The sequence below is a fragment of the Tursiops truncatus genome, chromosome 11 (assembly GCF_011762595.2).
Source record: "Tursiops truncatus isolate mTurTru1 chromosome 11, mTurTru1.mat.Y, whole genome shotgun sequence".
Classification (NCBI taxonomy): Eukaryota; Metazoa; Chordata; class Mammalia; order Artiodactyla; family Delphinidae; genus Tursiops; species Tursiops truncatus.
This window is the reverse complement of record NC_047044.1, coordinates 3913826-3935356: the sequence shown is the minus strand read 5'-3', so window position 1 is coordinate 3935356 and position 21531 is coordinate 3913826. Positions and strand designations below refer to the sequence as shown.

General features: G+C 60.5%; 1 protein-coding gene across 8 annotated transcripts in view; it reads right to left on the bottom strand.

Annotated features, from left to right (window-relative positions):
- WNT7B (Wnt family member 7B) overlaps positions 1-21531 on the bottom strand; it is a 103406-nt gene that overhangs the window by 15303 nt on the left and 66572 nt on the right. Inside the window, exon 5 of one of the 8 annotated variants that reach the window (XM_073788067.1) lies at positions 14013-14385. The exons of 6 other annotated variants lie outside the window; for them this stretch is intronic. In XM_073788067.1, the coding sequence (XP_073644168.1) occupies positions 14058-14385 (328 nt within the window). In that variant the 3' untranslated portion in view covers positions 14013-14057. Of the gene's footprint in view, positions 1-14012; positions 14386-14707; positions 17407-21531 lie in introns of those variants that run through there. One more of the 8 variants, XM_073788069.1, reaches the window with a different exon arrangement.

The following is a 21531-nucleotide window of genomic DNA, read 5'->3' as shown; positions in this document are numbered from 1 at the left end:
AGAAACTCACTGTCAACTTGGCATACAACATAGATGAATCTCAGAATCGTTCTACAGAGTGTACAAACCCAGACGAAAAGAGAACATACTGTATAATTCTATTTACCTAAAATCCCAGGAAATACAAGCTAATGTCTAGTGGCAGAAGGCAGATGAGTGGTTGCCTGGGGACAGGGTTGGGGTGAGAGGGGCAAGAGGGAAGGGTTGATTACAAAGAGACACTTGGGGATAACGGATTTGGTCATTACCTGGATTTTGTGATGGTGGTTTCAAGGGTGCACACGTGTCAGACGTATCAAATTGTACACTTTAAACATGTGCAGTTAATTGTCCAACAATTATACCTCAGTCAAGCTGCTTTTAAGAAAAGAGCAAGAGGAATGTTCCAGAAGTGAGGCCCCTTCCTCCCCGTGGCCACAACTCGAAGGTACTTGATGATGGAGAGCTGACCCAGAATCTGAATCACCGTCCCGGGGCTCATCAGAAAACCAGAGGTTCTGACCTTTCACTCGTCCCCTTCCCTTCTGCAAATTGGCTTCACTCAGGAATTTCTCAGGCAGAATCCCCCGACCCCAGGAGGGTCTCCCTTGCCCAGTCAGAACCCCCATCCCCACCGCACGTGCACACTCGGAGCCCCTGGGCCCAGGGGGAGAAGCTAAACAGTGTCCCCAGAGGAGCAGCTCGGGAGCTGTGCTTCTGCCGATCTGTGGGCCAGTGGACCCCTTTCACACGTGTGCCCTGGGGCCCTGGAGGCTCTGCCCTCCACGCTGGACCGGCCGTCCTGAGGCTATGTGTCCGTGGCCAAGGCGCTCACCCACCTGCCGGTGGAGAAAAATGGGACGTATGTGCAGGTGGGTATTTTCTATCAAAGCACCAGCATGCAAACGCACAGACTCAACCACAGAAGAAGTGGCACGGGGGAAACACATGGTTCAGTCTTACCGCAGGCAGGCCCACACACCTGCTGACCCTCAGTCCCCCACCTGTAAGATGGGGGTGAGCTTTGGACTCCAGGAAGTCCAGCCCCTGGGACGGAGGCTGCGAGCGTAGCCATTATTGCCTGATTCACAGCGTGACCTGGGTGTTCGCCGCCTCTCACCACGGTGATCGGGTGCGGCTCTGGCCACTGGTTTGTCACTGGCCCTGCCTCTTCCTAGCCCACCTGTCAGATGCAAACAATAGCACTGACCTCCAGGAGGCACTGTGAAGGGCGGGTGGGATCGGGCCTGTCCATCGCGCATCACAGTGGCTGGCACGACTTTTAAGCCACACCTGGCTTTTTGCCCTCTGCCAGGACCAGGCTTCAGGGGACCTCTTTCTGCCAGCTCCAGTTCTCTCTCCAGGCCTTGCAAGGGCCTGTGGCCCCCCCTGCTCTGGAGGGGTCCCAGGGGGAGGGAGGGAGGGAGGGAAGATTCAGGATGCCACCTTCCCCTTCCATTCAGAGACTGTTCCCATGGCAACCCTAGCCTGTGAAGCCCCACGGGTGTTTCTGCACCAAGCATTGAAGACGACACTTGGCCAGCCTTGCTGCCACTCCTAGCCCATCTCTCAAAGGCACGCAGTGGTCCTGCCTCCCCTTGGAATATTCGGACACGTTTGAACAGAATCGCTTCCAACGGTGACGTCCTCAAAGCCAGCACTGATGCACAAAGACTCCCCGCCCGCCCCCCCCCCCCACAAAGCTACCCACAGGGTCTTTTTGCAGAAAAGACTCCGAACTCCCTTCAAGATCAGACGTGCTTCTGGGATCCCGCCTGCCCCAGCAGGACAGATTGCCTTGCTGAGTCGATCAGGTTCTAATTAGCGCTAATTAGTGCTGCGGCAATCTGGGAGACAAGTCACTGGTAGCCAAGTCGCCCTCTGGTTCAGAACATCAAAGGGAATTGAAGATAAGCTGATGCTCTGCTGAAATGCACGGGTGTTTTCTGGCCCTTCTGGCTGGGCGACCTTGGACCAGTGGCATCTGCAGAACGGGCTGTGGGGAGGATGGGGGGAAGTGGGTCTCTTGGTGGCTGGGTCCTGGCCCCCTGCTCTTCCCGAGGGGATGCCACCTCAATGTGGGTGCAAGGCAGGGGCGTCCACCAGGCAGGACGCAGAGGCGAACGCAGGGCAGACCAGTGGTGCCTTCTTGAGGACACTCGCCACACAGCTGAGAAGACACGGCTGCCGTCAGGGCGGTTCACCGAGTCCCTTCCATGTGCCAGTCCCGAGCTGGGGCTGGGGGCCCACCGGTGGTACGAGAGAGGGACTGCCACCCTCGGGGAGCCCTCAGCCTGGGGGAGGTCAGGATGCCTGGAGTCTTGGGGCAAAACGGGCCCCTTATGGAAGAAGAGACAGCAGAGGAGCTGAGGGGGGGTGGGTGCTGGGGAGATGGGCAGGTGGCTCCCCATGGGGAGGGGAAGGGAGACCAAGCAAAGGCCCGGAGCAGCTAGCGTGCGGACCACCACCCGACCTCCAGGTCAGAGAGGGGCTGCGCTGAGACGCTGCCCTGCTCCGTCTTCCCCAAGTGCTCTGGGTCCTGGGCCCAACCCGCCCACTTCCCGGATGGGGTAACAAGCGTCTGCCGAGCTGCACTGAGCCTGGCGGGGAGTGCGGGGTCGGCGGCGGGCAGGGATGGGCGTGACCAGAGCCCAGACCCCGGGACTTCGGCTCCGTGGTCTCCCCACGACTTGAGGTCACAGATGGACTTGGCCTCCACCCAGGGGGCTCTCTTCTGAAAAGCCTGATGGATTTCTCTTGGGTTTCATATCGGTGTTCTGAAAACAGTTGGCCCTGGAGGCAGAGGGAGTCTCTGGAGACATGTGGCATCTAGAGATAAGACAGGACACTTGGACGAGCCCTCAGTCCTCTTCCAAAGAAGGCCGCTTGTAGGCCAGGAGGACGGCTCTGGGAGGGCTGGGGAGGATTCCTTGGGGTGGGGCTGCTCCTCGTGACGCAGGGGGGCAGGTGAAGCCACCTCCCGACTCCACGGAACCGGTTTAGGAGCGATGGCTTCCTGAGGCCCTGGGAACAGCCTGGAAGGGACCCGGTGACAGAGGCCATTGCGGGAAGTGGGCCCCGTGGGTCCAGCCGCCGGCTGTGACTTCCTGTGTCCAGGCCCCAGAGCACCCCTGCCGGCTTTGGCAGTGGCCAAACCCCAGAGGAGGAGCAGAGGAGGCGGCCGGGCAGCGGGGAGATAGTTTCTTCACTCAGAGCCCGGCGGCACCGTGACCCGCCCAGGTCTGGCCCCGGGAGGCGGCAGAGCTGGCCTGGTTTGCTGGCCACCCCTCTTCTTGGGGACAGTCTTGCTTTCACACCACGGTTTGTGGGGCAGGAACAGGGTCAGGGGCTGGAGTGAGCTCCATCTGTATTCATCAGCTTCCCCTACCGCCTGGCCCCCGTTGGGTGCGGGAGAGAACTTTCTGGCTGCACCCTATGCATTTGGGGAGGAAACTGCACAGGACCCATTGATCTCATTGATTCGCTAAGGATCTGGGGAGATGTTTGTCTCCTGCAGGATTCTTTTAAAGCACTGTTTGGCTGGACTTGGGTTTCTTCTTTCCTAATTGAATTCCATTCGTGCAGGAGAGAACAGAAAAAATACTGTGTGACTGCCCCGCCCCTCCCCCTGTGCAGTTCAGATGAAGCCGAGGAGGGCAATTGCCTGGAAGGGCCTCCTTTCAGGCCCATGTGAATGAGCCAGAGCAGTTGTGACCCCGGTGCCCGCCCGGGACAGGACAGGTGGCCGGGGGACGATACCCACAGGCCCCTGGGCATCCCTCAGGGGTGATGGCAGGCGCTGAGGATGGGGGCGTGGTGCTGGGGACCACCCCAGGGAGAGAATGCTGGAGGTGGCACAGGGTCCTGGGGGGCGGGGCCCCGCCTCCCCCCCACCCCGGGCCCAGGGGACCCCCGCTGAACGCAGACGGACGCCCGGGACCCTATTCAGAGCGTGGCAGCCACATATGTCCCGGTGGGTGGAAGCCCCTGCCGGCACCAAGGCACTGGTGAGGGCTGGTGCCGCGTTCTCTTTGGGTTTGGGTTTCTCGTGCTGAAGCCAGTGAAGCGAGGGAGGCCTCTGCTTGAGCTCGACCGCCTGGCGGCTCCCAGACCGCTGCCCTGTCCCCGCACTCCCTGGGGACCCTGCGACGGCGACAGGCGAGGCGCGGGAACAGTGATGGTAACCGGGCCTCTTCCTCACAGCGGCTCTGCCGGGGCACCTCTGCTCCCTTCCCGTAGAGACAAGGAAACCGAGGCCCAGGGAGGCTGGGCCACTGGCCTGCAGGTTGACACGGCCCCGAGGAGTCTGGGCCGGGACCTGAACCCAGGCCTCCCCGCTGCCCTGGCTCTGTGCCTGTCTCTTGCGTGTCCCTGTGCCCAGCCTCACGCCGGCACGCCCCTTGGGGTGGGGGGCCCGGATCACCCAGCTGCCTAGGTTCAGGCTAGCCCCATCCTCCCAGGGCCTGTGCCGTGGACACCTCCCACCTCCGGGCCAGACCTCCATGGTGCCTATCACATCGTATGGGGATATGTCCATGGTAGACGGTGTCCAGAAGTGCTCAAGATGGGCAAACGGACTCAGGGGGACTCTCACCTCCACCCCAACTCACTGCCATGATGAGCCCAGGGTCAGACGTCTGCCAACGCCATGCCGCTGGCCTCCGACTTCTCCCCATGCCCGTATCTCACTGCCCCCAGGCAGGCTGCTCCCGCAGGTGGAACTGACACGAGGCAACGTCACGCAGTGGGAGCCAGCAGGCGCCCCTCCAGACGCAGCCCACACTCCTGATCCCGGGAGGGGCCCACCCTGCTCTGACTGCTGAGGATGGGTAAGGGGCACCCACACACCAGTCCCGGAGACCCCTAGTCCACAGCCCTGCACTGGGGCAGCTTGTAGTCCGGCGGCCGACAGGCTGACCAGTATGTACCTTGTGTTAAGCAAGTTGGCCCAAGTGGCCAGGGAGGCTCTGGGAGCCTGGACGGTGGGTCAGGGGCCCTAGCTCTGGCCTGGGGTCCAGGCACCATTCCCAGTGCCAACCCGACTAGTGTTTTTTGGCACTAGGCTGAACACCTGTGATGTCCACTGAGCCCCAGCCACCCCACCCTGGGGGAGACAGCGCTACCATTATTAACAGAGAAGAACCCGGGAACAGAGAGGTTAACCAACTTTCCCAAAGTCCCACAGCTCTAAGGGAAAGAGCAGGCTCCGCCCGACACCTGCCAGGCTCCCTGCAGAAGATGGATGGAGAGGGAAAGGACTCCCAGGGCACGAGGGCGGGGAGGGAGGCCCAGGAATGGAGGCTGGGCGGGAGGCGGCTGGTTCGTGTGGGTGTGGGTGCCCATGCCGGGGACCTGGCCGTGCAGCTGCGGCACGTTGGTCCCGTTCTATAGTCAGAGGGGAGGGAAGGGGCGGCACCTCCACGGGTCCCAGTCACTGGGCCTCATCCCCCTGGACTCCTCCCCAAAGCCTCCACCTCCCCCCTGCATGCTTGACTTTTACAACCTGCAGAGAGGCCCCCAGCCTCAGCCACGCTGCCATGCCTCCCTCGCTCCTGCGGTGGTCTTCACGTGGCCAAGAACAATAATGTTGTTGAGAATAATCGACACCACCACCACCACTGGGCACGTGGGACACGCCAGGCCGTGTGCAGGGAGGTGCACGCCCGGGCTCGCTGCCGTCTGCCCGCTCCGGGCCGGTCGTGCCCCGAAATCTCCTGGTGTTGCCTCAAGTGAGCCCTGGGGTCGGTCTTTGCGCACCTTTTCTCTACCTACAGCAGCCTTACCCCTATTTTGCAGATGATAAAGTGAGGCACAGAGAGGGTAAGAAACTTGCCCAGGGCCGCAGTGCTGGCAAGTGTCAGAGATCCAAACTCCTAACAGGTCTCGGGAGCCGCCGCTCTGTGCCAGGCGCCAGGATGGGGCGATGAGCCGGTGTCTGTTCTCAGCTATCAGGGACTGGCCGAAGTATTCTGTGCATGCAGCCAGCCCGAGCCTCCCTCTGTCCTCGGCGTGCCCTGAAAACCCTCCTTGCCCTGGGGAGCAGCGCCCCCAGCCCCCCTGCGACGGCCCAGGTATGTGGCACTGCTCAGACCGGCCCTTCCCTGGGCAGAGTGGCCTGCAGCCTGGGGACACTTCCTCACCAAGCCGTGGGCACCCGCCAGACCCTGGGCCCAGCTGCTCTGTAATTTCGGGTGTAGCTGGGCATGTGTGTGTTATTGGGTGATACTTAAATCGTAACCTTTTCAAACGCAAGCCCAAGTAAGTACATACTTGGGAACCATAATTCCAAGCTTGGAGGCATCGCTTGAGGCCGACGGGGAGCGTGGCGTCATGACCGCTAACCGGGTCCTTTGGTGTCCTCGGGTTTGACGACATCTGTGTCCGTCAGGAGGGAACTCCTGAGACCAGTACCTGTCCAGCCCGAGGTCCGGCCCACACCACTTTACAGCAGGGTCCGGCGGGATGCCCAAAACGCAGCTCCCACACCAGTGCCTGGTCACTGGGTCTCTGCGGCCAGACGCTGGACGCAAGTGAAGGACGGCCTCCATCCTCCACGAGCCCGGAGGAGCGTGATGCTCAGCGGCCTTTGCCATCAAAGGCTCAAGCGAGTGCACCTCGGAGCCAGGGGCTGGGGGTGGGGTGGCGGGTATGGCTGCCTTGGCCCCAGACCAAGCCCTAGAGAGAGCGCAGGGTATCCTGATGGGGGACACGGTGCAAGGCCCTCGCGGCAGGAACGGCAGGGAGAGCGTGGCTATGCCACGTTCAGGAAGAGTGTGAGGAAACTGACACTGGGCTCCCGTCCACCACATTCTGTGGGCAATGGGGAGCCATGGGAGGTGTTGGAGGGAGCAGGACGTGTTTTAGGAAAAGTGCAGACAACCCATAAACCTTAGCAGGTTACAAGGTTGCTCCTACCCTTATCTCAGGGCATGGAGGTCAAGGGCACGGCTCTGGAGCCAGACTGCCCTTCACCCAGAAGACCCTGGGAAAACCATGGCACCACAATGGCCTCACATGTGTTCATTGCACGATGGGGTGACCTCAGTGAGATGCTCCTGATGGGGGGAGGATGGACGCCCGGGGCCAGAACAGAGGCCCAGGCCACGTCCCCGGCATAAGGCCCTCCCGAGAGGCCACCAGGAGGTGGCTGTCACTGCCCCTGTCATTGACGCCCTGGAGAGAATGGCCTGGCTACAAGCAGGGCAGGGGGTGCTTAGCAATTTCTGGAAAGGTGATTTAGTGCCAAGAGGCCCTGACTGGGAGTCTGGACCGGATCCTCAGTCCTGCCCCAGCTCCAGCTGTGGTGTCATGGAAGCTCCCCTCCCAACACTACTCCCCCCTCCCTGGAGCACCCTGCCTCGGTTTCCCCGGGCTCTGCAATCCCAGGCTTCCTTCAGGGTTGGGTTCAAGCACCCTCCCCCTCTGCCACCTTCCTGGACCCGTCGGGCAGCCTCTTCACCCCAGGATCCTGCGCTGGCCCGTCTGCTCGGTGGGTCCTGGAGCCCCAGGGAAGCCAGCAGTAGGCCCCACCGGGTCTTGCAGTCTGAGCGCTGCCGCGGGAAGTCAGCTTGGGGTGCACATCTCCTAACTACCCCCCGTGGAGCCCCCTCCTGCGAGGAGGCCGAGCAGGGCCCTGGGACACGGCTGAGGGCGACGTCAGGCAGAGGGACGGGCACGCCTGTCCACAGCCCTGCTCGCCAGGCCCCTCAGCCCCCTGGCTGCCCCGTTCCTCAGGCTCACCCTTCACGGTGTCCCCTCTGTCCCTGACTGTCCCCGCTGCCACCACCACCTGCCTCGAGGTCTCCCTGCCTACCCACACCTGACGTGAACCTGGGGGGCCGGGGTGGGCGCCCTCCCCGTGCACAGGGAGGCCTGGCCGGGGGTGGGGGAGGGGAGCCTGGGGGTTACCCCCACTCGCAGTCTGATCAGGACCTGGCCAGTTCTGCTGACTGTGATGAGGCCCCCTGACCCCTGGACTCCAGCTCCCAGAGGCCGGGGAACAAAGGCCAGGCCCAGCGATGACCAGCAGTGACCGAGCATTCCGGGCCGCTCACTTGCTCTCTCCAAACACATTAGCTTTTTGGAATTTACGCGCCCTCCGCCCTCATTATCCACAACGCAAATGCCATTCCCAGGCGGCTTTGGGCCGGCAGGATCAGCTGAGTGCCCACTGCGGTCCCAGCCCCCTGGGAGCCGCACGGCCATCTACAGAGTCCAGAGCAGGTCCAGCCACCTCCTCGTCCAGGACGGCTTTGCCCGCCTGCCCCCGGCGTGTGTGGACCCACACACCTGCCCACGCCACCCACGGAGATGGCCCCCGGACACCCCATGTGGGGCCGGGGGGTCGCCACCAAACCCTTCTCGTCGGGCGCCCGGGGCTGGAAGGGAGGGAGTGGGTACCAGGCGTGGGCCTCAGGTGATCTGTGCCCCTGCTCAGTGCGTCCCCTGGCCCTGCCTGACACACCTCCGCCCTCCTTCCTGCTTCCTCCCTACACGTCACTCAATCCCACATGTGGACTTGACGTGCAGCCTGTCTCCCAGGCCTCTGCCCGTGCTGGTCCCTCTCCGGGCTTGCCCCTCCCTCTCTTCATCAGACTGGCCAGTGTGTGCACGTTCTATACATTTAGCTCAAATGCTCCCTCCTCCACGAAGCCCCCCTTGACTGCACCCGAGCCCCGTGAAGCAGGTGCTGGCGCCCCGTCAGACTTCAAGAGCAAGCACCATGTTCTGATCATCTTGGGATCCTTAGCCCTTGAGCCTGGACCCAAAGCCTGGTCTGTTGTAGGACTTTGGGAAAGGTTTGCTGAGTCCAATGGGATATCCAGAGGCTGTAAGGAGGCCATGACGCATGCCGAGGTCTCCGCGCTGCCTCCTCGTACAAGGTCTCGCTGGTACCCTTGGCCAAGTCCCTGAAGGCTCTGGACTCTTCAGAGGACAAGTGACCACTTACTGAGCGCCTGCTTCAGACCAAGGGCTACTCTAGGGGGCTTGGAGAAGTGACCTCTTTTCCTGCCGTTCACAACAGGCCTGTGGAGTGAGAATCATCACTGTCACGTTCCAGCTGGGAAAGTGGAGGCTCAGACGGGAGGGTCAGTTGCCGGACGAGGCAGAAACTGCAGAAGCAGGGACCTGAGCCCCGGGCGGTCTGATGTGGGCCACCAGGGTCTCGGTGGGGCCCCCGTCTCCTGGTGCCAGGACCTGAGGGCAGAGCCACACACATACATGCACACACACGTGCACACACGCATGCAAGCACACACACACACACACACAGCCACTCCCGACCCTCTGAGTGCCCGCTGGGCACTGCTGCTGCCCTCCCCGCAGCCCGCAGACCTCGGTCAGGCATTTAGTCACATCCTGGCGGAAGGTCGTGGCCGGAGCCTGGCGGCCAGGGCCTGGTGGCGGCCGGGGCAGCCTCCCCGGGCACCACCTGATGGGGGATGGATCAGCTGCGTTGTTTCCTCACCAGAAATGCGCCCTCCCAGCTGGGGGGAAGCCAGGCCCCTCGGCAGCAGGCCGGGCCCCTGCGGCTGTTTCTCCTCCTGCTACAGACGTCACACGCTCTTGGCCGAGGGCAGAGCTGGTGGGACCCAGATGGGAGTTGGGACAGGCCTCAGAGGGCATTGCGGGCTGCGGTGAGGCTCGGGGCTCCACCTCCTGGCTTAGGGGCCCTGCTCTGCCTGAGAGAGGGTGACGGCGACCCTGGCCAGGCCCGCGTGTCTTCCCGGCGGTGCCCCCGGGGCCCCAGGTGGGCTCAGCGTTGGGGTGAGCCGGACTCACCCGCGGGCACCGTGCAGGCACTCCCGCGGGAGCGCACGAGGGTCTTGAGGTCGGCTGGGGGCTGGGTTCGTCAAGGCAGCCGCCAGGCACGGTGAGGAGAGGCTCCCGAGGTCCTCAGGCTGGGCCTGGCGCTCTGGGTCCCCCAGCCTCAGCTTCCATGGCTGTAAACGAGATAGCAGCCTCCGGGCCGTCCTGAGGACTAAACGATGTAACCATGGTGTGCGGAGGCGCTGTCCCAGGCCTGGCAGGTCAGGCCCGTGTTTCCAGGGCTTGCTCTCCTGGCGTCCGGACGCCCCTAGAGCAGGACATCCCCCTGCTGGCCCCAGGCCCCACTGTCCCCCCTGCTCACCCAGGGGACCCTGGCTACCCGCCACCACCGCCATCCCTCACCTCGACTCCATGCGGTCCTGAACGGCCCGCAGGGGCCTCCCACTGCCCGCCCTGGTTAGGGCCGGGCCTCCCTGTTCCCGCTGCCTCGCAAGGCAGCCTCAAGGGAGCTGGAAAATGCAGGATGAGCCTGTCACCCCGTGCGCTCCTTGCTGAGACCTCAGTGCTTGCGGGGCTCCCCCGCCCCGCCTGGGGCCCACGCGACCGCACCTTCCAGAACCCCCTCCTCCCTCTGTCCCTGTTGTCCCTCCTTCCCCAGCCTGAGGGGAAGCACCATCCCTGCCCCGCTGCTTCCTGCCATCCGTCGGGGCCTTGGGCACAGACGTGGGGCCTGGCTGCTTGCTGTGGGCCCGGGGCACGGCCTTGGATCCTCAGACAGGCCCCGGGGGGCCGAGGCCAGAGGGGCCGGAGTGGGGCCTGGCTCTGCCCATGCTTCCCGCTGGGGTCTCCTCTTGTTTGGGGCACCCCATCTCCCCTGCCTTTCCCTGCGGCTCAGGCCCCCCTCTAAGCCCCGCAGGCCTGGCATTCAGCCTGTGGTCACTCCTCGGACACCCATACCTGGAGCAGAGCTGGGTCCCAGAGAGCAGAAGGGTGAGGAGAAGGGAGTCCCCAGCCCAGCTCCGTGTGCCTGGCTCCTAAAGGTGGCGGCCCTGAGGACTGTCGCTGCCGCCCACCCTGCCCCACTGCCCCAACCTCTCTCTCAGAAGTCAGTTTGGGCCCATCGCTGGCTGGCCTCCTCCGGGGGGCTGCTGGCTGTGGAGCTGGGGGGGCCTTGCCCAGCCAGGTGTGGTGAGACCAGCCCTAGTCTGTCCAGGATGCACGGCCAGGCCCTGGGCCCAGACTGGGGGGGCGCTGATGGCAGTGGCGCCCTGGGGGGCGGGGGGTCTCCTGGTGTCCCTGTCAGGCCTCCTCTGGGGTGGGCCTCCCATCCCCGGGATGCAGGGGGCCGCTGGCAGGCCGGCTCCTGCCGCGACCTTCTCATCCTGACCACTCTCAGCGGGGCCCGCTGCTGGGAAGCTCTGGCGGGCGCCCCTCGCCCCTCCCGCCAGCCCCACCGTGACTAAAGCCTGACCCCCGTCCCCGCCCCGTCGGCTCTGCCGGGCTTTGTCCAGCAGGCCTTTCTTTCTCTGCCGGACCATGGAAAAGGCCGCATCAGCGCCCGCCTTTGTCTGGCCCCGCGCGCCCCGCTGTTCTCAGGCTGGACAAAGCCAGCGGGTTCACAGCCGCCCGGGCGGATAGAGGGATTCAGTGTTTGGATAATTCAACCACAAAAAGCATGTGGCCCTTTCGCCTCCATCAGCTGGACTCGGCACCCCGTCCCCTCCGGCCTTTCAGGACCCTCCGGAGAGAAAATTCCCACAGGCCCCAGAGGCGGGCGCGAGCCCTGGAAAAGCAGCAGCTTTGGCCTCCGACGCCCGCCGTCCAAATCCCAGCGCTGGCCCTGAGGCCCGGGGCGCGTGACCGCTGCTCCCAGCTGATTCCCCACCTGGCAGAACGGGGTGAGGACCTCCCACCCCAGACACGGGCCGGCAGGGCCGTGGTGGGTGTTCCCCTGCGGCAAGCGCGCCCTCCCGCCCCCCGGCCTAAGCTCTGCAAAAATCAGGGCTGAGTCTCGGGACCCCAGTCGTGCCTCCCCGGCCCTTAGGGCTCTCTGTGCCCAGCAGGCGGTATGAGCGTGCGGGGCACGGGCACACAGGAGCAGAGGAGAGGCGCTGGGACCCGTGCAGTGGTCAGGCTGCCAGAGAGGAAACGGGAGACGGCTGCAGCCCCCGAGGGTTGCATCCTGCACGCCCTCCCTCGCGGTCCCATCAGACCCGAGTCCGCCCGTCAGCCCAAGACCTCGTTTGTTTCTCCAGTGAGGCCGTCATCCCTGAGCTCCTCCACCCCCGGCTCTGAGCCCAGCCCTCCTTCCTTCCAAGGCTCAGACCAAATCCTCGGACCTCCCTGCCACCCCTTTCTCTCACCCTGCAGTCCATCCGTCAGCATATCCTATCGGCTCTACCTTCCAGAGGTATCCCAAAGTGGGCGCTCCCGGCTCACACCCCACCAGCCGGTCGCAGCCACCGCCCGCCCTGTCCTGGGGGCCGCAGCCACCGCCCTCCCCCTCCTGGGGGCCGCAGCCACCGCCCTCCCCCTCCTGGGGGCCGCAGCCAGCCCCACTCCTTGTTTCCTCCCTGGCTTCCTCTCAGGCCCCTCAGCCCTCAGCCTCTGCCAGCAGGCGATGCTCACAACCTTCACACGGTCCCCTTGTGATCGAACAGCCACCCGTCCCTCCAGCCTCATCTACCCTGCGGGCCCCAGCACAGCTCCTCAGAGAGTTCCTGCCTCCGTGGTTCCTTCCCGTGGCTGCGATGCAGTGGTGGGTCCAGGGGGCACCTGCTCGGTGGTCTGTGTTGCTCACGGCTGTGTCCCAGCACCCACCACGTAGCTGACGGGTGTGGGCAGTGGGTGCCTGTTCCAGTGGGGGAGCTTGGGACCTCCGAGGGCCTCCAGGCCTGCTCCAGCCCCAGGGCCCTCCCTTGCTCTCTTGACCACGGTTTCCCAATCTGTGAAATGGGCACAGACCTCTCCACACCCTCAGCCACACCCTCAGCCACACCCTCAGCCACACCCTCAGCCACACCCTCAGCCACACCCTCAGCCACACCCTCAGCCACACCCTGGCACCTGGAAACCTCGTCACTGTACCCCTGTGGCCATGTCGATGTTTCTGGATGGAGAGACTGAGGCCCAGAGCGGGGAAGGGCTGACCCGGGGCCCCAAGACCTGGACACAGTGACCCTCAGTCACTCAAAGCAGCCTCCCTAGAGAGGCCCTCTGGGGAGCCTTCTGCCTATTGGCCCAGCTGCCTGTGCTGGGAGCAGCCTCTCTAAGCAACGTGGGGGCAGGTTCTCCCACCCGCTCCACGGCCTCCCCGTCCAGGCCTGGCCCTGGGCAGCTGTGACCCAGGGGCTGCAGGGAAAAGGACTGGGGCTCCGCGGGCTCTGAGGTGGTGTGTGCAGCCCCCGGGCTCAGCAGACCGTTCCGAGACCCTGTCCCTTCCAAGGCCCCAGGGAAGCAGCTCCCGACGGCATGAAGGGTCAGTGGCCTCATTGTACAAGTGGGGACACTGAGGCAGGGGGAAGGGAACAGCTGGAAGCCCAATGGGGAAGCAGTGACCCTCCACGGGTGAGAAGCCCAGAAGCTACCCCGTGGACCCCGCTCTCTCTGCTGGGCCAGGCCTCCGGCTCTCCCAGGTGCTCTCGCCGCAGCAGTGATGAACGTGGGTATTGCCCAGTGAGTCCCAAAGTGTGGCGTGTGGAACCCCGAGGGGCATGAAAGCTGGACCACAAACGGCCGCAGGAAACACCACCCAGAGCACAGAGCCGTGGGTGTGGAGCCACGACGGTGACAGGCCAGGCTGTGGGCGAAGTGGCTTAGGAGACGGGACATCCCCAGGGAGCCACTGCTTCCTGGCAGAGCCCTGCTGGCCCCCGTCCTCACGGGCAGCGATCCTGGCCGTGTCCTTGCCGTCACCCCAGGAGACAGGTGCGGCCAGACCCCAGGCTCTCTCTCTGGCTCTGAGCCTCAGTTTCCCCAGTGCTCTCTAAATCCCAGCCCCGTGCTCCTGACTGGGGGTGGCTCTGAGTCAGGGAAAGAAGCCCAGGGGTCTTCACGAGGCCCACCTCTCAGCCTCTGGTCCCCCAGAGCCGACCAGCCCAGACAGGGCACGGGGCCCTGGGCAGCAGCGGCTTGTGCTTCCGGGACAGGGGTCGCTGGCGGGAGTCCTGGGGTAGGGGCTGCAGCGCCCTGACTCGGGACGCCTGGGGGGCTGACCCTCCTATTCGCCGGCAGTGGCACACGGGTCAGCCGGTCCAACAGCAGACGTTTCCACCCCATTTATGCAATCAAGGTAAAGCTTTCAGAGGTCACTTCTGACGAGGTGACTGGGGTGACATGACTGTGAACATGCTCGTAAACTCAGCTAGAAGTTCCGCGCGAAGACAAAATGATTTGGTTTTGCAAAACGGTTTGTCCAGCGATACAGATTCTGGTGTTAAAAGCAATGTTCCGGGCTTCCCTGGTGGCGCAGTGGTTGAGAGTCCGCCTGCCGATGCAGGGGAAAAGGTTCGTGCCCCGGTCCGGGAAGATCCCACATGCCGTGGAGCGGCTGGGCCCGTGAGCCATGGCCGCTGAGCGCGCGCGTCCGGAGCCTGTGCTCTGCAGCGGGAGAGGCCACAGCAGTGAGAGGCCCGCCTACCGCAAAAAAAAAAAAAAATCAGGAGCTGTGGTGATCAGCCTTTATATGTGTTTTCACATGTGCCCCGGCCAGGGCTAACAGTCGAGGTTCTTCGAGGACACGGCGGCGTTGCATAGAAAGTGCCCCAGCCCTCAGGGCACATGCCGCCCGCTGCCCCCTGTCGCCCTTCAGCCCCAGAGCCGCTGGAGCCATGCTTCATGACTCAGCCCAAGAGACCTACGATGCTCACAAGTGTTTGGGGAGTGAGATTTCTAAATTTCACTTGCAATTCACCAGAAATTCTCGGTCAAGTATTTCAACAAATAGAGCACCACAAGCTTCAGCGTTCAAAGCCTTTACAGAATTGCAAAGATTCAAAATGCAGCCTGCAAACCAGAAGACATTAAAATTCATCCCCAAGGGAGGAGTCGATCCCATTTGCCGGTGGGAAAGCAAAGGGTGACGAGGCTTCATTCTGTAATTGTACAGTTGCCCGTTGGCACAGCCTGACGTGTGAGAAGCATCTGGGGATGGGGTTCCTATTGTTAATTGGGTACATTTTTTTTAAATTCAATTTTATTTATTTATTTTTTATACGGCAGGTTCTTATTGGTTATCTACTTTATACATATTAGTGTATACGTGTCAATCCCGATCTCCCTAACTGGGTACATTTATAGTCTGGATTGAAATGGGCCACAGTTTTGCAGCATCTAAATTTGAAGAATCATTAAAAAGAATCATAAGTGGTAGACAACTTATTTGACAAGATGTGTCTCTTACGGTTTGTCTTTAGCTCTTGGATATTTGCACCCTGAATGGAGGCCAAAAGGCAGTGTCTGTGAGACTGTTTGGGTCGAACTGTTTACACAAAATATTAGAATTTAGAACTTCCTTTGTTTATAGAATTTCTTCTGAGCTTACCAGGTCCCCCAGCCCCCGTAGACAGAGAATCTTCTCAACTAAAACATTGTGACCTGCAGAGAAGCATTGAGCAAAGGTACCAATACATTCACATCATAAGCAGCTTTGAAGATGATTGGAACTGATGGAAATAAACCTTAAAAATAATAAGACCATATTTTTTAAAATGCACTGTGGAGAGAAATTCCAGGAACAAATAGATGGGGCTCAAAGATGTGAGTGTGACCAAGAATCGACATTCTACATGTGTTATTTTTTTAATGTTCATAATATTTGGAACAGGCTTATTTTTTTAAGGGGCCTTAATGTACACTGATACAATTTATTTAAATTATTTCAGAAGTAATTGTTAAAACAAATTTTTTTTGAATATAACTGTTTTATAGAACCATCATTACCATAAAACGATTTTGTTTGTTCAAGCAACTGATAATTGAAATGATTTTTAGTGTCCCCCATCCTTTCAAAATGTGTCCTTGTTTGGACGATAAAATTATATGTTCCCCAACTTTGGCCTGCCCAGGGGCCCAGCCCCACTTCCCACTCTGCCATTAGCTGGCCCCTCTGCCCCTCCCTGGGCCTGGACAGTCCCTCGTCCTGCTTGCTCCATGGGATGCTGGTGACCTCTGTCCCTCCCCCGGGGTCTCTGTCCCTCCCCCGGGGTCTCTGTCCAACCCCCTGGGGCAGTGCCCGGGCCGGAGGGGCTTGAAGGCTTCATCTAGGGCTGGACTGTCTGGGTCTGCTCCTGGCGTCTCCCCAGAACAGGCACCTGGCATCTCTCAGCCCCTGGTCATGCAGCCCAGTAACCTCCCGTTGGGGGCTTCTGTGACTCGATGACCACTGGGCACCGTGTTCCCAGCGACCGGTCCCGATCCCACGCTTTCCATGTGTGGACTGTTCAGTCCCACAGCCCAGTGCGGCCATGGCTTACTCTCCTCTTGCAAAGCACAGAGGGGTCACGGTCACAGCAGGGGCTCCAGAACTCACTTTCTTGACCACTATGCTACCCTGCCCGTTTCCATAGAGATGTGAGTGGCCAGTGTTAGGCCCGCCTGACAGTCCTTCGTCAGTAACTCCCTTTTGTCTCCTCTTGACTTAAACCTCTGCTCCATTATCACCTCCTCCAGGAAGTCCTCCTGACCTTCAGGAAGGGCTCCCTGGGCCCCTGGGTGTCCCTCATCAGGGCCCTGCCAGAGAGGAAGCAGGGAGGGCTTCCTGGAGGAGGAGAGAAGCAGGCACTTTGTCTTAGAAGGTGAGCGGGAGTCAGCCTGGCAGAGAAGGGAGCCAAGGACCCAGGTGGAGTCTGAGGTCAGAGAGGGCTGCTAGAAAGTGGGGGTGGGAGACTGGAGGAAAGGCAGGAAGTGAGGCCGGGTCTCTGGCAGAGGGAGGCCCATGTCTGAGCAGACCACCAAGGGGCTGTGCCTGGCCGCCTGGCTTCAGAGGCGCGGCAGGTGCAGCTTCTGGTAGAAAATGAAGGAACAGCTGCTGGCCGGTAAGCCCACACCTGTGACTGGCTCAGGCAGTGTCTAATGTCCTCCTGGGGAGCCTGGGTGGACTCACTGGACGTAACAAATGATTCTGCCAGGCCTGCTGTGCGCTGTCCCGCCGAGTGGGGAGGGGGCTCCGCCCTGGGCTGGCCTGGGCTCGTCTCCAGGTCTGCAACATGAGGAGCTGTCCACAGTCACGGGGAGCCCGGTGGCCCCCACCCAGGAGCACAGCTAGTGCTGGAGAGCAGCGGCCTACCGCGTAGCCGGCACCCACCAGGGCTCGTGTCCCTGGCTTGGTGAAGCCTCGCTCCAGCCTCGGACGGGTTGTCTCTTAGTCAAGGGAACGGATGTCCTGAGAGGGGCTTGTACATTACAGAGATCGAGAAGGGCCCACCAGGGTGATCTCCCTCCAACCGCTATTCCCTCCAAGCCCAGGAACCTTCCATGGCTCCCCACTGACCAAAGAACAGAGTCTCAACTCCCAGGCCTCGAGTTCCAGGGGTGTCAGGAGGCACCCCTTCCTCCTTCTCCAGTCTTATTTCTTTCACAAAGCACCAGGCTTTCCGGATGTTTCAATCTGCTCAACGCCAGCCGTTCACCAGGTCGACGGCCCGGCCTGGGAGAAAGCTGGGGCCGGGAGACAGGAAGAACCAGGTCAGGGACCCCCGTTACCTCCTGCACCCGTGTGCCTGGAACGTTACATCCCTCGTCCCTCAGGAGACAGGGAGACACCTGTGAATTAGGACAGAAGCGCCCGGAAAGCTCTCCTCCTGGCCCATCTCCACCACCTCAGTGGGCTGCCTGGCCCATGCTCACTCCTGCTGACCTCAACATTCACAGGTCTGCCTGGCACTTTACAGTTTGCAAAGGGCTTTCTGCCCATTGACTGACCTGGCCTCACTCCCTCTCTGGGCAGGGCTGGGACCCAGTTTTCAGGTGAGGAAATAGAGGCTCAGAGAAGGAGTGACCTGCCCGAGGTGCCACAGGGACGCGGCTACCCTCCTCCCCCTCCCCCCGAGACTGCAGTGACATTGACGGGGACTCCGCTCTAGAGTGGCCCCAGGAAGCCAGCGGTGGGAGATGTCCACGTCGGCTGCCACAAGGCCTGGTCTGGCTGATAAAATGGTTAATGTTCAAACCACATCAAGGAATTCCCCCCTCCCCACTCCCCCCCTGTACACACACTCACCACAAGCCTGAGAAACAAAACCAGACTCACCAACATTGGGGAGATGAAGAGGGGGTCCCCCTCCCCCCACGACCTGCCACCCAGGGGCCCACAGGGGCCTGGAAGTCACTGCCAGGTAACATGGGGTGAGCAGAGCAGACACCCCAAAAAGCGGGCCAGCTGCAGGCAGAGCCATTTTTACCGTGGCATCTCTTAAAAATAACATTGGCCGATTTTCTTAATTAAAAAGAGTATTACACAAGACTGACCAGAAAGCTACAGTAATGCACAGTACACAAGCCTGCAAAGCTACAAGAATCAAGACAGCACGGTATCAGTGAAAGAACAGACACATAGATCAGCGGAACAGAACAGAGAGCCCAGAAATAGACCCCCATAAACATAGTCAGCTGACCTTCGATAGAGGAGAACGGGCAACGCAATGGAACAAAGAAAAGTCTCTTTCAACAAATGATGTTGGAACAACTGGACAGCCACATGCAGAAAGAGAATCTAGACACAGACCTGACAACCTTCACAAAAAGCAACTCAAAATCATAGGCCTCAACGTAAAGTGTAAAACTAGAAGACTCCTAGAAAAGAACACAGGAGAAAACCTAGATGATCTTGATAATGGCAATGACGTTTTAGACGTCGCACCAAAGGTGTGATCTGTGAAGGAGATAATCCATTAGCCGGACTTCATTCAAATTAAACACTTCTGCTCTGTGAGAAGCAACGTCAAGAGAAGAAGACGAGCCACAGCCTGGGAGAAAATATTTGCAAAACACATCTGATAAAGGACTGGTATCCTAAATATACAAAGAACTCTAAAAACTCAATGATAAGAAAGCAAAGAGATCAATTTTAAAAATGGACAAAACTTCTGAAAAGACACCGCCACCAAAGACGATAAAGAAGCATATGAAAAGATACTCATCGTCACATATAATCAGGGAAATGCAAATTAAAATAACAATGAGATACCAATACACACCTAGTAGAAGGGCCAAAATCCAGATGACCGACAACACCAAGTGCTGACGAGGATGTAGAGCAGCAGGAACTCTCATGCGTGGCTGGTGGGGACGCAAAATGGTGCAGCCACTTTGAAAGACAGTTTGGAAGTTTCTTACAAAACTAAACGTACTTTTACCATATGTTCCAGCATCCACTCTCCTTGGTATTTCCCCAAAGAAGTAGAAAACGTGTCTACAGAAAAACCCGCACCTGGATGTCTCCAGCAGCTTTACTCATAACTGCCCAAACGTGGAGGCAACCAAGATGTCCTTTAGCGTGTGAATGGATAAACAAACTGTGGTCCCTCCAGACAACGGAATAGTATTCAGTGCTGAGAAGAGATGAGCTATCAAGCCATGAAAATATATGCAAGAAACTTAAATGCATATCACGGAGTTAAAGAAGCCAATCTGAAAAGGCTACGTAATGTACGATTCCAACTCTACGACATCCTGGAAGAGGCAAAACTATGGAGACAGGAAGACCAGTGGTTGCCAAGGATTGGGGGCAGGAAGAGGCGGGGTGGACAGGGGGAGCACAGAGGATTTTTAGGGCAGTGAAAACACTCTGTATGATACTGTAATGGTGGACACATGTCATTATACATTTGTCCAAACCTATAGAATGTATAACACTGAGTGAACCCTAAAGTAAACTATGGACTTTATGAATGATAATGTATCAATACTGGCTCATCAATGATAATAAAGGCACCACACTAATGGCAGATGTGAACGATAGGGGGTGTGGGGAGTGGGGTATATGGGAACTCTATACCTTTTTCCTCAGTTTTTTTGTAAACCAAAACTGCTCTAAGAAAAAAGTCTATTTTTTAAAAAAGGGGGGCATTACCTGAGTTACAACCACACACAACAGTGTGGGAGAACCTCGTAAACACCATTTTTGTCTGTTGATGCCTTCTTTTGTTTCCAGCTTCACTGAGATACCACTTACCCTAAAAAGTGTACTATTTAAGACACACAGTGTGAAGTTTTGATAACGTACACTCCGTGTTGTGATTACCCTGATCCAGCTATCCCGCCCCTCCCACAGTCATTTTCCTTCACAAACACAGAGTCGGACACAGAATCCAGAGAGCTGAGGGGACAGGCCGTGTGACCATCCCTGTGAGGGATAAAGCGGGAGGGAAGCGTAAAAGGCGGCCCGGGTGGGACCACAGCCAGGAGGGGCTCCGGGGCCTCTGGGAACCGGCCACGTTATGTTTCTGATCTGGTGCCGCTTACGTGCAGGGTTTGGTTTGTGAAAATTCGTCGAGCTGTACACTTCTGTGTCCACTTTCCTGTGGGTTATACTTCATTAAAAAGTTCCAGAAAAAATAGTGCTTGCGGCAGAAAACTGGAAATCCCAGAAAAGGAGAAGGAAGATGGTTGCTCTTGTCCATCCTCTGCCCACCGGGAGGGGTCCTCGGCCTGGGAGGCTCGGGCAGGGGCATCCAGGCCGCAGACCGCACGGCCCCCTAACCCTGCACCTCGGGCCCTGGCCCGGGCAGGGGTCTACGTCCCCCCTGGGGCCCCTGTGTCCCCTGGGGCCCGAGCTCCTGGCCTGCCGGGAGGAGGGTCAGCCGTCCTTGGGAGGGCCTCCCAGGATGGGTGAATCACTGCGTCTTGGAAGGATGTTCTCTTTGTTCGGGAAACACCCACTCGATGCCACTGAGGCCGGGCCCGGGGACGGGGGACTCGGTCCCCACCTCCCAGGGGCTCCCCAGGTTGGCGGCTCCAGCGGTCAGGATCTGGGCGTCGAGGGGCAGGGGCGGGCCGGGGACGCTCTGGGATAGGCACCTGAGCCCTCCCCGGGCGCCCCACCGCAGCGGCTCTGCGCAGACCCCGGGGTGCCCCTCGTCTTCAAAAGGCGGCGGCCGGGCCGGGGCCTGGGCCAGGGCTGGGGCTGGGCGGGTGACATCATGAATCGAGTTTTGCCAGTTCCTTCCCGACCTCGGAAACCCCAGCATCCCTCCCCAGGAACTGGCCTGTGGAATTGGCTTTGGCCGGCTGCCCCGGCAGTGCGGGGGGAGGCCCCCAGCCCCACCACCCCCGGCGGCCTGTCCCCGGGGCCGCCTTCCTCGCGGGGGCTCCTGGGGAGCCTGCGCCAGTGTGAGAACAGGCAGGGCCAGCTCCCGCCGCCCCCGCCGCCCCCCTTCACTGCAAGGAAAATAAACAGCTGTCTGCCTTTCTGCACAACTGGAAACCCCGCCGTGGCCCGCGGCCTCAGACCGAGCCGTGGGGCTGAGTCACCGTCCACCGGGTGCGGGCAGCAGGCAGGGGCCCCGGGGCGGCCCCGAGGAGCCCTGCCGTGACCTCAGGCCAGGCCCACCCCTCTCTGCACCCCACACTCACCCCCCGAGCCCGGAGGACGGGGATGCATCCCTCCCCCTGCAGCCCCTGCTCTTCCAAGGCTCAGCTCCTGACCCTCGGCCCCGGCATCCCCCCGCCCCCGGCATCCCCCCCGCCCCCCCACCCCCCCACCCCCCCACCCCCACCCCCCGCCTCGGTGGCCTTGCCGCCTGAACCAGAGGCAGGCCCGGCGCTTTGGCTCCCTCCGTGGTT